The following is a 16248-nucleotide window of genomic DNA, read 5'->3' on the forward strand; positions in this document are numbered from 1 at the left end:
AGAGCTGGGTTGGAGGCAGGGAAATGTTCTCTTGACTGTCCAGCAACCATCAGGCAAATGCAAGATGCCAAGTCAGATCCCAGGTCAAAGACAAGTGAAGATATTGGGAGCAACAGGTGAGAGGGATCTGATACAAAAATAGGTCTAGGAAGAAAGGTGGCACCCAGAGATCCAGCTTGGGATACACTAGACTTCTAGTGTTGTCCAAGTAGAAGAGAGCAAGCATCTTTCTGAGGGCAAACTCTTCCTACCATCCTTTAATCAAAAGACTTTTTTTTTACTGTAAGTAATATTATGCATGGAGTGGAAAAGATCATCAGCACTGGGTGGAACAAAAAACCAAGAGAAATGGGTCTTGTATTTAGTCAAAATACTTTTATTTGGCTGTATTTAGCAGCAGGTTTGCTTTCCTCCTCTCCCCTCAACTTTGTTCATTAGTTCTGATTTCTCATGCTCCCATTCTTTCAGTACAATAGATGAACACCTCGCACCTCTGCAGCATTTCCAGGTAAGGCTCTCAAAGCATTTACAGACAGGAGTTAACTAATCCTCACAAGAATCTTTAGCAGTAGGGAAGTAAAAGGATTGGCTTCTGCAGACAGCTTAAAATCAGCTTTTTTTCAAGTTTTTATTTGATATTCAGTTTCAAGCTTGTATTATGCTCAGCTTGATGAACATCTGCATCCCTGCAGTTCTGTTTCATGCTTTTGAAAGACAGACTGAGTTTGAACACTCAAAAATCTAAAGCCATTTATGAAAATTCTTCTTTAGTAACTTGGTGAAGGCCACACAGTCAGTGAGCAGCAGAATCCAAAGCAGGAATGAGGTACAACTTCCAGTTATGTGCTATGCTATGAGACATAACTCTTTGTAACTTACCTTTGGACTATAACCCATTCCCTTCTCCTTACACATTATCCTGTACTGAGCATTTCCAGCAGACTTCAGCCCCAGCTACCTACATTCTGTGTTCTACCAGTAGATGCTACACGAGGGTCTGTTCAGCCTTCCATCCATTGTATGGAGTACACAGTGCCTTTGGGTGGCTGAATAAGCTCGAATGGGAACCAAACCAAACCCCAAAACCCAACAACCGAACAAGCTACAGGTGGGGATTTTATCTTCAAACATTTAAACTTCAGAGTTTATGGAAAAATCTAGTATGTGATTTCAAGGAACACACTCCCATCCCCAAACTTGGCTCAAATGGAAGACTAAATATTAACAGCTTCTTATCAGTAGTGCATCTGCACTAAGATCCTTCATAAACCCTGCAAATTCACAATTACAACTTGCAAACAGAAGTGCTGTGACTGTTAAAGTGAACAGTAATCTTAAAATACGCATTCAATTCATGTAAGTGGTCTCTTCACATAAGCTCCATCAGAAGGTACTGGCATGAAACACAAATGAAACTTTTCTTAGTAAGGCTAACACTGAAAATTCAAACAGTCAGACAAACACAATGCAAGTATTTTAACAGAAACAATATAAATTTCACTGGCTTAAACAGCTAAATGAGAAATCTTGGTTATTTCAATGAATTGCTAGACCCTACATTTAAAATGATGCTTTTACAGAACTATTCAGATGAATGAGGCCTCTTCTGTAACGCTAAATACTGCAATTCTGATAGAATGTGCAAGTATGACAAATTTTAACACTTTAAATGTTAACATTACCATTTTAAACAGACTTGCAAGTGCAATGTTATAAATATTAAAAAAAACACCTCAGAGCTACAATTTTATATAAGTTGTATGAGTAAATGAAAGTGCTTTTCAAGTATTTATGTTTGTTTACAGTTGGATTCTCTTGGATAAGTCAGTGCTCAGATGGTACAATTTAAACATCAGTCTTAAAATTTTTGGATGCATGTGTTTAACTGGATGGAATAAATGGTTTCATTTGCAGAAATGTGTGATAAATATTTAAATACAAAATATTATCAAATGTGAATACTATATTTTTTGTTATCTAATATAAATAAGATAGAAATCACATCCTGATAGGTGTGTGATAACATGATAATGCCATGGGAACCCTTGAGCCATATAGCAATTGCTAATTCCATCTAAATCCCAGTTTATGATATGCTAAATAGTTGTTCTTCAATAGATTCCAAAGCGTGTGATCATAATAAAGGCCCAATACTGTCAAATTCTGAAAAATTTAAAAGATCTCATGGTCTTTGCCAAAAGCCATGGAATCCGATGAGAACTTTCCAACACTTTCAATTAGTCAGCCCTTTGCCAGAGTCACTCTGGAGAACACAGCTGATGCATGTCACTTTCTGGCTGGCCAAGAACCTTTCCGATTACAGTGATAAAAAGAAGGATTGTATTGCTGTTTGCCAGTCAGAGGAAGGGTGGGGTAAATGGGGAGATACTTGTTCATCAGACAAGAAAACCAAACCAAAACAACCCTAAATGAATCAATATATGTTTAAAAGTGCACTGAAAATACCTCCTAATGAACTCTATTTCTTGTAAGTGCCAGATTTTCATCTTAAATTATATCCACTTTGAACACTGAACATACGTAAGCTGGTATTAGTCTTGCAGTTTGAAAAGCACAAGGCAGCATTAACGTCTTCCACTGAAGATCTGGCAATGCCATAGTCTTATCATGAAGATGCAGCTCAGAAATGACAGTTCAGGAGAAGCCCCCGCAGGCGGCCACTGCAAGCTTTCTCCAACAAAGTGCTTTGCATTTGCCAAAGACAAATGTCAAACTGTTGCCCCACCTCACCATGCTGCTGCATGGGCCATTTATAATTTTCTTTCCAGGTGCAGTTGGACTTGAATAAATTATAGCTCTTCAGAGTTAGGCAATTCTTTGTAATCAAAGCAGAGTTTCATGTTCCATTAAGAGTGGCCACTGTTTAGACTGGACTCTTCATGCAGACCTGACAACGGCTGATGATGTTTTCTAGTTCTCCTGCTTTCAAAGTCTGTGGCATGGGTCTCCTAAAAGGAGAAAACCAAATATTTACTTTTCACTTTACAAAGCAGGGAGAGAGGATGGAACTTTGGATATGGAATTACTGACAACAACATTGAAACCCTTGGCTCACTGAAGGCACCTTTGTGCTACGAAATGAGCTTCACACTAACACAGGGGGATACCTAAACTGAGGGCAATTGCTAGGGCAGTCCTCCCATGTTATGGAGGCAATTATCGTCTCCTCAGGGACTTGCAGCACAGATGTGATATGTATGGATGCAGGGAAGAACTGTTTACCTGAACATTCTTCTTGGATTTAACGATGCCAACCAGAAGCTGTAGGAATTTGTGTAGTAGTTGCACGTCCCCCTGCCGTGGCATTCTATGAATGGGATGGCTCGAAATTCTTCCAAACATGATCCAGGAGATGCCAAAGCTTGGCCAGAAGCTTCTGAGCCAGCACTTGTGTACTGTAACCACCAATACATTTTTTTATGAGAACTTGTCCATCAACTTTTAGCAAACTGCAGGCAAAAGAATATATCTCTTCCTAAACCATATCATACATTCTGTGATATCTTTGGCAAAGCAAAATGAACACAGATTAGTTTTACCAAACTTAAAATGAAGCACAAAAGCCTCTGAAAATCCAATCACAACTATGGCATTTCTTAAATCTCTGCAAAGGCCTTTTTCTGCTCTGTGAGAAGGCACCCAACTGCAACCAGTGCCGAGAGCAGAAAGCAGCTGCTTCTGTCCAGCTCAGGCCTAGAGTAACTGAACTGCAAATAAGCCGAACCTCCTCTGTTCTGTGTCAGTGTGTGTGTTCATTTTTTGTTGGATTGATTGCTTCTCCAAACACAAAAACCAAAGAAGGCATTTTCCTTCTCTGATGTTGGTAAATGCTTTTAGAAATAGCTCTAAAATAATTTATGACAGTAGAAAACTGGCTAGAAAATACCATTTGAATTTGCTGATGCTGTAAAGAAGCAAGTTATTTTTACCACATGCTGCAAAAAGTCCGTCATTCTTTTCCAAGATTATTACTACTTAGAGCCAAATCCCAGGAAAGACAACAAATTTCACACAGAAAGGACTTTACTTCATGTAAAAACAGGGCATCCTCATGACATCTCACAGGCATGGAAACTGAGGTGAAGTGCCGCATCCTCTAGAGTAAATAGACTCTTATTTCCATCATGAGTTCTCACTGTGCAAGCACACTATGAACTTCCTTCACTCATACCTCATTGTGACATCGAAATTGCTGGGGCAGTCTTACATTCACAGTGTTCTGCTTTTGTTTTGGTTTTAGTTTTCTGTGGAGTCCAGGCCCAAGAGCTGATTTATAAAAAGAACAGCCTGGCATGGAAGTGGGTCAGTTACTACTTCTGTGTATTTGTGTTCAGGACCAGTTTAAGTTCTCCATTCCCCAAACCTGTTCCCTGGATCTTAGCACGACACACAACAGTGAGAGTACGCAGCTATTTTTGTCATATCAGAAAATCCCACAGTTCTTTCACCTTTTTCCTCCTGCCACCTATTTTTCAGGGCAGATCAGAAGTGTTGTTCCTATACGTCTGGCATTAAATAAGAGTTAATAAAATTATTGTCTACTTCTTGGAAAAGGGGAAAAAAAAAGAATTGAACAATTATCAAGACACAAATAGGCTATGAGCAGATGAAAATGCCAGTGAAAGTACATAAAATTATCAATTCAAGCTTATATCCTTACCATAACAAAAGAAAAACCCTTCCAGAGAGGTATCCAGCCTTCTGGACATGCAGGAAGCACTGTTGTTTGGCTGTGAACTGCTATTACCATTGCAGCTCCTTCACAGAGCACACACCTGTAAGAAGCAGCACACGTGTTCAGTGCAGATATAAGGGAAAATGTGAAAGCAGAAAAGATGTTATCTTCTATGATAGCAGTTACCTAATGGCAGGGTTTGCCGTAAATGTTACAACTCAGAGGTTTGCTCTTTCATGAAGAGATGAGTGAATTGAAGGTAACCCAAATACCTTGCTTTGCAACCTCAAAAAGTAACTCCAGACAAAAATTGGTGTAAAAGCGGAATCAATCCCCGAACATCTGAGCTCCCTAGTTTTATCTTTACCAAAGTAACAAGCTAAATTTTACCTTCTTCACATGCTCACTACTTAATGTTGCTATGGTTTAAATCAAAGTTCTCTACTTTTATTTGCCTAGGTGAGGAAAACAAATCTTTATTTCCTAAACGAAGAAACTACGAAGCTGAGCTACTAAATTGCAACAACAGTCTAGGACAGGCTAGAAGACAGTGGAAAGCTTGACTTCCCATCTTTGATTTTGCTACTCTTAGTCTTTCATGCCTTTTAGAGCTTTTCCTCTTAAGATGCTCTTCATCCTTCTCAGCTGTTCTAAAGCAACTAGGAAGGGATGCATTTGCCCAAGGGTGTTTCACAGCAGAGAATCTTCAGCCTCAACTTACAATGTTCTTCACCAGGTACAGTAAATGTATCACACATGATTGAAAGCAGAACTCGATTTGCCATTTAATCCTATGAATGAAGCTGTCTTTACTTCATTTCAGTCTGCCTCCAATATGCACAACAATAGTTTTAAAACCAAATATCACTGCAATCTGTAGGATTGCAGCCATGCAGACTGAGCTTTGCAGTGGGATTCAAGCTTTAATCTGACTTTTCTTAGCTCTGAATATCTGACATATTCGGGTGAGCAATAAAATAGGGAGGTTAAAACTTGTACTGGCTGAGATGGGCAGGTCTTTGCCCAAGGTTTGCTATTTAATATAATTTATGATGCCTTTGTGGTTCCTGGCCAGAACAGCTAAAATTCTTATACTCTTACCTGCTTATATGGGTTTCTAGTGCCCTGCCAGAAATCGGCGCCATGTCTGCTGGCATTACTGCTGCAGCTGACAGCCAGTATGAATAGTCATTGCGAGAAGCAAAACTACAAACATCATTGGTGTTACAGAATAAGAATGGCATGGTGCTAAATCTCTGCAAGCAGCTACCAGCTGTCCCTAAAAGACAAAGAGGAGAGGTTTGTAACAGATAGAAGCTTATATTCCATGCAGCAAACAGAAAAGACATGATGGCATCCAATCTACTACAGTGAGAATTAATAGAGTTGGTACCTGTAAAGAGAGAAGTGTCTGTACAGTGGAATTATCCAAAAGCAAAATGCTTATGATATGTGAATACATATATAGAAATATATATACAGAAATAAAGGCTAAGACCAAAATTGTTAAAAATAGTACCTTGAATTATATCACTCCTTGATACAGTGGCTGGGATTCAGCCACTTAAACAAAAGCTTCTGGTGCCATTTTTGACACCCTAAAGCATCTCATTTGGTCTCAAAAAAATGGAAGATTCTCTCTCATACCCTGTGTTGTTGCTGTCAGCCCTGTGCAGATGTTGTGAATGTTTATACTAGACATCTATCCATAAGTAAGTGAATTCCTCCTCAAAAATGCCTAGAGATAGCAAAAAGGGAATATAGGAGTGCAGGAAAGACAGGTGCCTTTCAAGCCATGATTCCGGAATTGACTCAGGGTGGCAGACCAGTCTGGAGACAGATGGCTGAAACCAGTGCTCATCTTGGATGCTTACTGTGAGTTTGGTTTCATGACAACTTAGCACCACAGGACTCTAAAGAACCAATCTGAAAATTTTTACCACTACAGTACCAAGATCTTGTCCGTGTGCTCGTTCATTTCCTTGTACAAAAAGCAGCGAGTAGCCAACATAGATCTGTGATGTCCCATGTGGGCAAGAAGGAATCTTTGTCGACTGACTATGCCGAGTAAAGATAAAACCTCTTCTTGGTGGACTAGCAATGACGGTGCCCGGTGATCCAGGTAACCCCTGTAGACCTGGAAAGCCAATCAATCCGGGTTGTCCTGTGAAGGGGAAACAAAGATGACTGCAAATATTATAATTTCCTACAAATTTTTACTTCATTTGATTGGTTGAACTGCTTGAAAGCTAACAAAAAAATTAACCAGTAAGAGAATACAACTTGAAAATTCATACTAGTTGTTGTCATATGTATTAGCTCCTTCAGGCCTAGCTCAGATAGCTTTACATTGCGTGGTTTCATGGAACAGTGAGATATTTTAAAGAACCATGGCCACTTTTACCTAAAAAGTTGTAAAGTAGAGACATTTTATGGTGACTAAATAAAAATATTTAGTTCTATTTTGATGCAAAAAGGCACATGCATACCTAGGGATTTCAAATGCATAAGTGAATGTGATTAATCACAGAGGAGCACAGTCAAGTCATGTTTTCATAAATTATTATTTCAGTTGTAAACATGCATCTGTTCAAAGGTAAGAAAGTGCTTGTAGCCCTAAAGCTACTGTAAACATTACAAAATCTCAATACATTCAAGGGGAAGGATTTACAGAAATCGGGTATACAGTTTATCTATAAATTCAGTAGCAGCAGTCACACAGAGATGTCTGCTTCCCTGTACCTCTTGGTCCTGGAAATCCTTTGTCTCCTTTTGGACCAGGCAGTCCTGATTGACCTGGATGACCAAAACTTCCTGGTAGACCTTTTACTCCTGTAGGTCCTAAATTGTAAATCAAGAAAAAACACCTGGAATCATGTAGCAGTACTTGTTCTACATTACAGTAACTGTTAATGATCAAAGTTAAAATCCTCATGCAAATGTAGCTGCATTACAATAAAAACATCAGCACACATTTACTAAGTTTTGAGACTGTGTCACTGCCACCATATTTTGTATCAGGAAGATTACAAGGAAACATTGAATGTACTGCATACAAATACTAGTCTCATAGAAAAAGTTAACAGAAACCAAAGCAAATAGGTTTTTCTTATAGCCTACGTCATAAAATAGAAATATTTGAAAAATACAGTAACAGTCCATAATCATGTTGGTCACGGTTTTTAATTCTATAAATACAACTCTTGTAAATCAACTTGAAGGAAACTGTAAAAGAACAATTCTTTAGTGCCTGCTTTGTTATGTTGGAGGCAACTGCCATTCCTGAGTGGGGCATACTTTGTGGCAAGCCTGCCCCCCCCCGAGGAGCACCATTCCTGTGGTGGAAAGCTGTGATATTGAGAAGGTTGACCAAGTACCCACTGCACATCCACCTCATCCTGTCCTTGCTTCCTCAGTTCCTCACATCTGTGGCAGTTGACTTCTAATGCCAATAGAAAAGTCAGACTCTTCTTTCCCTTCCCACCCCCAGACTATGCCACACACAATCACTCTATAGTACATCTAGAGTACTTCTATTATGTGTGGTAATGTCCCTCACAAAATGACAAACATCCTGAGCATGGTTCTGGGTGTACAAAAATGTTGAATGTTTTGATCCAAGTTTACTTTATTTCATTACTTTGCTTAGGCTTGTGTTGAAGGAGAAACTCAATCACTGCAAAGACAGAGGGCAGATGGAATGAGACAGGTTATCAACACAACATTGTTAATGAGGTATAAAGCTATTTTTCAATATGGAGAGGTATTTTTAAAGACAACAATTTTCCATGCAGAAGCATGTTTTCTCAAACCAAAATGTTACACTAAGCAGCACACAAACACGTACGAAGATAAAAATATAAACCACCTTGCGGTCCAGGAATCCCTTGAATTCCTTGATCACCTGGTGTTCCTGGAATTCCTGGCAGTCCAGGGGGACCCTTGCTTCCTCTGATGGAGTATATTTTCCCAGGGACTCCAGGTGGACCTAGCAGCAAAAACAGAATGAAGAGCTATTGCTTTATATTAAAATAAAGCAAACAAACTACAAAACAAAACAAGCAACTCGACCTAAGTCAGCTCATTTTAGAATGAGAAGGGCTGGTTACCTTGATGGCCCTTTGGCCCCCTTGGCCCTTCTGCACCATGTGGTCCAGGGGGTCCTTGATTACCCTTTTCTCCTAAAAAAGAAGACAGGAGATACGTCTGTCTGGTTTAAAAAGTCAAAACAACTGTCAAAGTTTCAGAAGCTTATTTAAGAGTTCTGCATGATCCATGCAGCCTTCCCAAAGAGTAACACAGCTTGTAGATGAATTTGAAATATAAAAGTGGACTTCTACATCTCTGCTGTTACTGCATGATTTACTGGCCAAGCACAGTCAGTTTATAAGATGTTTCCATTCCTATTTTCATATAAGCGCTAGCGCCATAAACATTACCTAAAAGCTCAACTTAAGATAAGAAGTATGCAGTCTAATCTGGTTTTGTCACTGAGTCTACAGGTCAAGTGCTGCCTTCAGTGATGTTGTGCAGTTCAAGTCCCTTTAAACGCTACTGAGAGTTATGCTGATGGCTGTCAGGAGGCTGTCTTGGTTTTGGGTATTTGAAGCTTAATAAGTAATTATTTTCTCTGTGGAAAATACAACCTTACATCCATACTGATCTCAACAGCTTGGCTAGAAATGAAAAAAAAAAAAAGTGGTTTTTATCATCAAGTCAGGAGATTTGACTGCTATGCAATGAAATGAGTTTTTTGCTTAAGGAAGTGCAATTACTGTCTGTAAAGTGACTCTTCAAATTAGAACAAATTTAAAATACACAATAATCAACATAGAACACAAACCAGTAAGTTAAAGATGCAATGGCAATTTTGTGTTAGTATGAATCAGGTAATTGAAAAAATGAGAATTTTGGGGTAATGCAGATCTAGATCATATTTAACTCTCTAGAAAAATGTCTAAATGAAAAGGATTTTTAGCCATTTATTTATTTAGCCATCCAACTAACTCTCAGAAATATTACATTAATGGAGTCAATACATTTTACAGTGTAAATGCTGGGGTTGTCCTATGCAGGGATAGGAGTTGGACTAGATAATCCTTGTGGGTCCCTTCCAACTCAGGACATACTATGATTCTGCTGATATCTGCTGATATTCTGCTATCACCTGCTGATAAACTGGTAAATTAGATTATAATTAAGACTGTTCTAACAGCAAACAGAAGATCCAGTGCTCTGTGTTGCAGTTATGATCAAATGCTCTGGAGTTCTGTAACTGAGAGGATGCCAAGAAGTCACATCATCTAGTACTAGCGTGGTATTTCTAATCCGCAGGCTCAGTCCCAATGTCCTCACACATCATCGGTCATCAAGAACAAACTTATTTTGAAATTGCCTGGAATGGATGCCAGACATTTCAGCCCTTCATGACTTGTCCATCCATTTGGACATATCCACAGCATCTAATTCTAAGAAAACGTTCTCCTCCTTAGTGAATGTTTTCATTCATAGGTGACCTACACCTTGCTCATGTCTCTAGGACCACACCTGGTACTATTACACACATACTGTTACAACAGAACATGTAAATCATTGTATCTCGCCACAGATGTGTTTGTAATAAATACACAGATACCTTTTACACCAGGGAATCCACGAAATCCAGAGTCCCCTCTATCACCAGGATAACCTGCTCGACCTTCTATTCCCTGCAAATCAGATAACACCAATAACAAACACGAAGCAGCATCTGCAGGCTATAAAGTAGATTTTCTTTTTGTTCAGAATATTCAAAGCATTACGGTCCCAGAATATGCTACAACTAGAATTATCTGCTCCATTTGTGAGCATGTTAAAAATGGTCATGTCACGGCTGATATTATACTGTAATACAGAACAGCCAAGTGAATGACACGGTAGAAAATTATAACATTTTCTTTTTGGTCCACCTTAAGTCCATAAAAGCTGTTTTTCATGCCCATTTTAATATCTTTCCTCTATTACAAGGGTGTTTTTTTGAGGATGTGGGTTTTTTTGTTTGTTTGGGCTTTTTTGTTTTGTTTTTTTTTTACGTTGTTACAAGTGTTATTTTTTATGGTAAGTGCAAAATTAACAATGGAGTAAGAAACAAGCAATATTTTTCTCACTGACTTTTGGACCAGGAGGACCTATGTTGCCGGCTGGCCCTGTTGGCCCTGGGATGCCATCTGCCCCTCTAGCACCTTTGCTTCCTTTCATGCTGGGAGTAGGAAGACCAGGAAGCCCTGGAAAACCAGGAGCACCTATACAAAAGTATCAGAGTAAGTAAATACTGCTACCAACAACATTCCACATACATTACAGGCAATGCAGTACAACATTTAATGACTCTATATTGGCACTCATGTTTGGCTCAGCAATTCCCAAGAAATACACCCATTTAAAAAAAAAAAGTCTTTTTTTCTACCTTGTTAATTTAATCTGAGATCAGAGCAAGTTCTTGCACTCCTGTATGACACTACGTTTTTGAATAGTCTCCAGCTGTTATGCCTGTGATCACACTCAGGCTATCTCACTTTGGATCTCAGGTGTGCTACTGACCACATGGGAAGAAAGCTAAATAATACAATCAAGTGGACTGAAAAGCTTAGCATTATTTTAATTTGCATCACACTGCATAGACCATCACTGTGTTTGCCATGCTAACATTGCATTAACTGGTAAAGGAACTACCCCTTTAACTATGAAGCTGTCCTGGGGGCAGACCCTTTTCAACCCTGTGTTCCAGACAGGCTGAATTCTGCTTTCAATTATCAGTATAATATTTCAGATAAATAAGGAGTTAAAACAACACACCTGGTCTTCCATCTGCACCAGCAATACCTCTATTTCCTTTTTGGCCAGGAATTGCCATGCCTGTTGTGCCTTGAAATCCAGGTGGCCCCACTAAGCCAGGAGGTCCAACAGGTCCTTGATCACCCTGATGACCTTTCATACCTGGTGGCCCAGGAAAACCAGGTAGTCCCATGTTGCCTTTGATTCCTGTGAAGTGTAAGTATTACATATGGAGAAAGCTGTCAAGATGGTCAGATGATGTGGCTACACAGACTATGTGCCATTACTATACCACAAGACAGAATTCAGTGTTTTTAATATGGAGAAGTCCCAGATCCACCTTACCACTTTAAAGAAAACTAGTTGTGAGAAGACAGGGCTCACTGCAAGGCACTGTATGCACCACTCCTTATTTATTTATTTATTTATTTTTAAAAATCCACTTCAGAGTTTGCTCACACAAAGGAATAAACTTGAGAGGATGATAGAAAGACCAGAGCAGGGAATATTCCTTGATGCATGAGTAGAAGAAATACTTCTTTGAACATCAGAACTGAACTGGGAAATCTTTTTAAACTAAGTTCCAGTTAACAGCATCAATATGAGTACAAAAAAATGAGGGACTATTCCAAAAGGGCATTGTTCTAATGTTGATGTTAGAGCATGTGATCTATGTATGGAGGTTATGAAGGGCATTTTGTTTTTAAAGTAAAGCAAATTAATGGATTTATACCAATACTAGAAACACCATGCAAAACCTAAAAAATGGGAAGAGTCCCCTCAGTCAATAGTGCATCAGTGTAGAAAGGGAAGTGAACAAAATGAAAGTGGAATCACTGTAACTTTCCTAGAGTATGCTTCATCATCATCTGTTCTCATTAGGACACAATCTGTTAATTTAATTAATGTCAAAAGCTCTAGAATGTGTATATGACCTTCAAAAACCACAGAAGTCGGCTTCTTCATTTCCCTTTTACAATAACCTTAACTTTACAAGCAAGAACTCTTGACATTTAACATACAGCAGCAAACCATTGATCTAAAACACGGCATCACTCTTGATTTCCTCTGAAAGTGGAAGCATCCAAAAGCAGGAGGCAGCTTAAAGATGATGATTCTGGTATTTAAAAATTAAGCTTTTGTCTTCTGAAGTAACTCACCTTTACGACCAGGAATACCTCGAAGGCCAGGGATTCCTCTCCCTGGTGCTCCTATAAAATATTAGGTCAAGTTATACTCAAATTCTTGAGTTCCTGAACTTCACAGTTATTAAATATTTCATACATTTCTTCATAATTCACTGAATCAAACCAGAGATTTTAGTTACACGTAAAACAATTTACTGGTTATTTTCTTTTCTCCTATCCAGAAATACAAATTGAATTTGTAAGTTTTTCTTTGTAGTAGGAACTGTTACTCATCAATGGTAGTTGAGGTATATTCTACAATAATAAGCTTTGTCTTATCTCAGAGGAAGAAACCAGAAGAAAAATCTGCATTTAAGTTAGTAACTAAGAAAAATTAATGAAGAAATGCAAATATCCAAGAAAGAAAATACATTAGCAGTGATTACTCGAAACTTAATATGAAAAAAACATAATGAATCCTGTGAATGCCAGTCAGTATCTTCGTTATAATGACATGCAAAGAAACATTTTCACTGTAGTGAATAAAAACACCTTCAGTCAGAATTCAGTGGAGAACAAAAATCTATCAGTGGACTTTGATGACATCAGGATTGACATTCAAATGAAAGATTTACAACCCAAGGGCCAGGTCATGGAAACCTTCACTATTAATGTAAACACTGTGAGTCCTTTTCTCTTATTTCCACTTAAGAGAGAAGATTCCTTTGAAAGGATTTTTGTTCTTTTCATGTCTGAGGTTAAACACATAAAAGCCATTAACAGCAATACTTTGGCTCTTTCAGACTTTACATTTTCAGGGGAAGCTATGACAAATCATGTGTAATGGAGCTGTGACATGTGTTTGGTTTGTTAACAGCATGTGCAATAGTTACATAGAAAAACCTGTGAGTTATGCAAAAGTGAAGAACTTCGGACTTATAAATTTATCCTTGGCTCCACAGAAGCTCACTAATCCTTCACAAATTATCCTTGTCAGTTTAACTAGGGAAAAACACCATTGTAAAAAGAAATGAAAATCTGTCACGGGAGTTACCTGGTTCTCCTTTTCCTCCTGGGGGACCAGGCATACCATCGTGACCTTTATTACCTCTTTCACCAACAAGTCCATTTTTTCCAGGCTCTCCAACAGCACCTGTGAATTTTAAGGGACCACAATATAATTTTTACCTCTATTATTTTGCATTTCAAAGGGAGGAGTCCCCCTTAGTAATTGGTTCACAGCTACTTCAAAGATAGATGTAACTGTGTTTGTATATAAGCATTTGTTAAGAGCAGCATACAATTTTTATTGGGCTCACTAGACTTCAGTGGTTTTAACGTCCCTACTGTTTCCACAGGCAATAACTTCCTGTCTTTCAAAGACATTTTAGGACTCTGCCTTTGCTTTAACCAGTGCTATTGAGAATCTGTTCAAGCAGTGTTGTTCCCCCTCTGTGGCTTTATTACAAATTCAAGGTCTCCCTAAACAGGCAGTAGATTCTGATCTTTGCTAACTGCTGATAGGTCAGTGCAAGTTCACTAGAATCTACAAAACACAGCATCATCACTTTGATGAGGATCTCTGCATATGAGATCATTCAACGGTCTTTTTTGCAGACAATGTCTGGCACTCAGTTTAATAAAGTCTGCAGTGCACGCCTCATTTTTGATGCATATATACATGCACCCCCCTTATATATATTTTGAGTGATTTGATCTTTTCTGTTGCTGTAACAAGCAATTGCAACTCCGTCCTCTCTTTCTACTCTATTTCATTTCTTCTCATCTTGCTACATCTTAGCTTATTAATCTTTTTCAGGAGGCAGAACAGCCTTTCTTACAATTGTGTGGGTATCACATATTGAGACCTCTGGATTAAAAAAAAAAAAGGCAAGAAGTATTACAATAGTAACCAAAAATTAAAAAAACTCTTGTCTTAGATGAACTAGTCACGTTGAAATCAGGCTGTTAAAGACCTTAGCTGGAACTAGAAAAGTTAAACAAAGGCTAGAACTAACAAATGAACTGCTCCAGTTAAACTCTAAAAAGCTCAGAAGAATAAGAACATCAGCCACCTCACTACACAGAAAATAACAACCCAGGAGGCAGTGAGTTGGGAGGGATGCCATAAACCATACCAGGAGGGCCTGCAATGCCCTGTTGTCCTGGGCAGCCTGGCAATCCTTTCACACCAATACCTCCAGGAGGTCCAGGCTTTCCTGTAAGTAGAAAGAATGTGGTAGAGGAGAAAAGTCATTCTCCCTAGATTGAGACTCAGTTGGAGAAATTCACCATTATTTCTGCTTTGGGCAGCTGTAAAAGCTGTCTGGCTGACACAAGCTGCCCTGGCTTCTCCGACTATGAAGGAGCTGTTTAGGTTTACAGCAGTTGAATATAAAAGTGCCATTATACAGGTGTCCTGTGAAGTTCATTGAGAAATTATCTTCTTGAGACATGTCAACATCTCACCACTCCTCCATACCAAAGCATACCTGGGACTCCTGCACCCCCAGTATCCCCTCTGATCCCATGGGGTCCTGGTACTCCTTTCTCTCCTGGATGACCTTGAGATCCTTTTTCTCCTTTTTTGCCCAAAACTCCTGGGGGACCTGGATCTCCCTGAGAAATGGCAGTTGCACACAGGTAAAGAATCACATTACATTAAATACATTCCATTCTTGATATGAACGATAGTAATTTTAAAGGTTAAGTAATGTAATCATGGTTCATTATGATTTTCAGACAAAAATCAAAGCAGACTAATAAGAAATCTTCTCATAAATTACTGGCCCTCTCGACATAGCTAAGACAAGATCTTTGATCTGCTCAAACCAACTTCAGTCTTTAGATGTTTTCACCAGCACATAGACTTACTTCTCTTCAATTTTATTCTAACAGCTCCTGTTTTGATCCAAACACACACTCCTTACATATCATGCAGCTGTACAAAATACTGAAATACATATTTTTCCTTGAATTACTGACTTTCACGACAGTCATCTCCTTGTGGCTATCCAGGTAATACAGACAAAACCCAGATAATTTAGGTTGCAGGAGCTACAGTACAGTTTTCAGCCTCCAGCCTCAATCATGTATTTCAGGTAATCTCATATGTAAAAATACTCCTTCTTCAACAACACCAAAAAGTGGAGTCAATTGTACACAATTGACCTAACTTAGATACTGCTTAGATATGAATTATGTTCAGTAACATACATTGCTAAGAAAGAAAACAATTCATCTTGTGTAATGACGTTACCAGACTGTTAAAAAACAACAGTCTGATTTTAGATTATGAAATTTTCATGTTTGCTAAGAATATGTTCCTAAGATTATATTTTTCTGTACTATTTAACATTCAAGTACTCCTACTGCTGACTTTCTAAGTTCTTAATGGATTATCAACTTTTACAGAAACAAAGTTATTTCCAAGATGTTCCATCTTTACAAATAAGAAATTCCTACACTGAAAGAAAAATGAAATAATATGAGCTATAAAATTTCTCCCAAGTAATGACAATAGTATTTTCATACTTCTAATCACTAAAGAAATCATCTACTCCTGCAAACTCCACAGCTCTTGCTTACACGTTGTTCTTTTTCTATAGTCAA

At 38.5% G+C, this 16248-nt stretch overlaps 1 protein-coding gene across 1 annotated transcript in view; it reads right to left on the reverse strand.

The window, feature by feature from the left end:
* Positions 1–313: 313 nt before the first annotated feature.
* The window catches only part of COL4A3 (collagen type IV alpha 3 chain), a 65353-nt gene continuing 49418 nt past the window's right edge, over positions 314–16248 (reverse strand). The window contains exons 38-52 of the mRNA XM_069864957.1: positions 15129–15255; positions 14775–14855; positions 13691–13789; positions 12670–12720; positions 11531–11716; positions 10847–10977; positions 10332–10404; positions 8806–8877; positions 8565–8684; positions 7439–7537; positions 6648–6860; positions 5798–5975; positions 4682–4796; positions 3244–3416; positions 314–2969 (exon numbers count right to left, since the gene is read on the reverse strand). Of these exons, the coding sequence (XP_069721058.1) occupies positions 2885–2969; positions 3244–3416; positions 4682–4796; positions 5798–5975; positions 6648–6860; positions 7439–7537; positions 8565–8684; positions 8806–8877; positions 10332–10404; positions 10847–10977; positions 11531–11716; positions 12670–12720; positions 13691–13789; positions 14775–14855; positions 15129–15255 (1803 nt within the window). The 3' untranslated portion in view covers positions 314–2884. The remainder of the gene's footprint in view (positions 2970–3243; positions 3417–4681; positions 4797–5797; positions 5976–6647; positions 6861–7438; positions 7538–8564; positions 8685–8805; positions 8878–10331; positions 10405–10846; positions 10978–11530; positions 11717–12669; positions 12721–13690; positions 13790–14774; positions 14856–15128; positions 15256–16248) is intronic.

Source organism: Phaenicophaeus curvirostris, chromosome 10 (genome assembly GCF_032191515.1).
Source record: "Phaenicophaeus curvirostris isolate KB17595 chromosome 10, BPBGC_Pcur_1.0, whole genome shotgun sequence".
Classification (NCBI taxonomy): domain Eukaryota; kingdom Metazoa; phylum Chordata; class Aves; order Cuculiformes; family Cuculidae; genus Phaenicophaeus; species Phaenicophaeus curvirostris.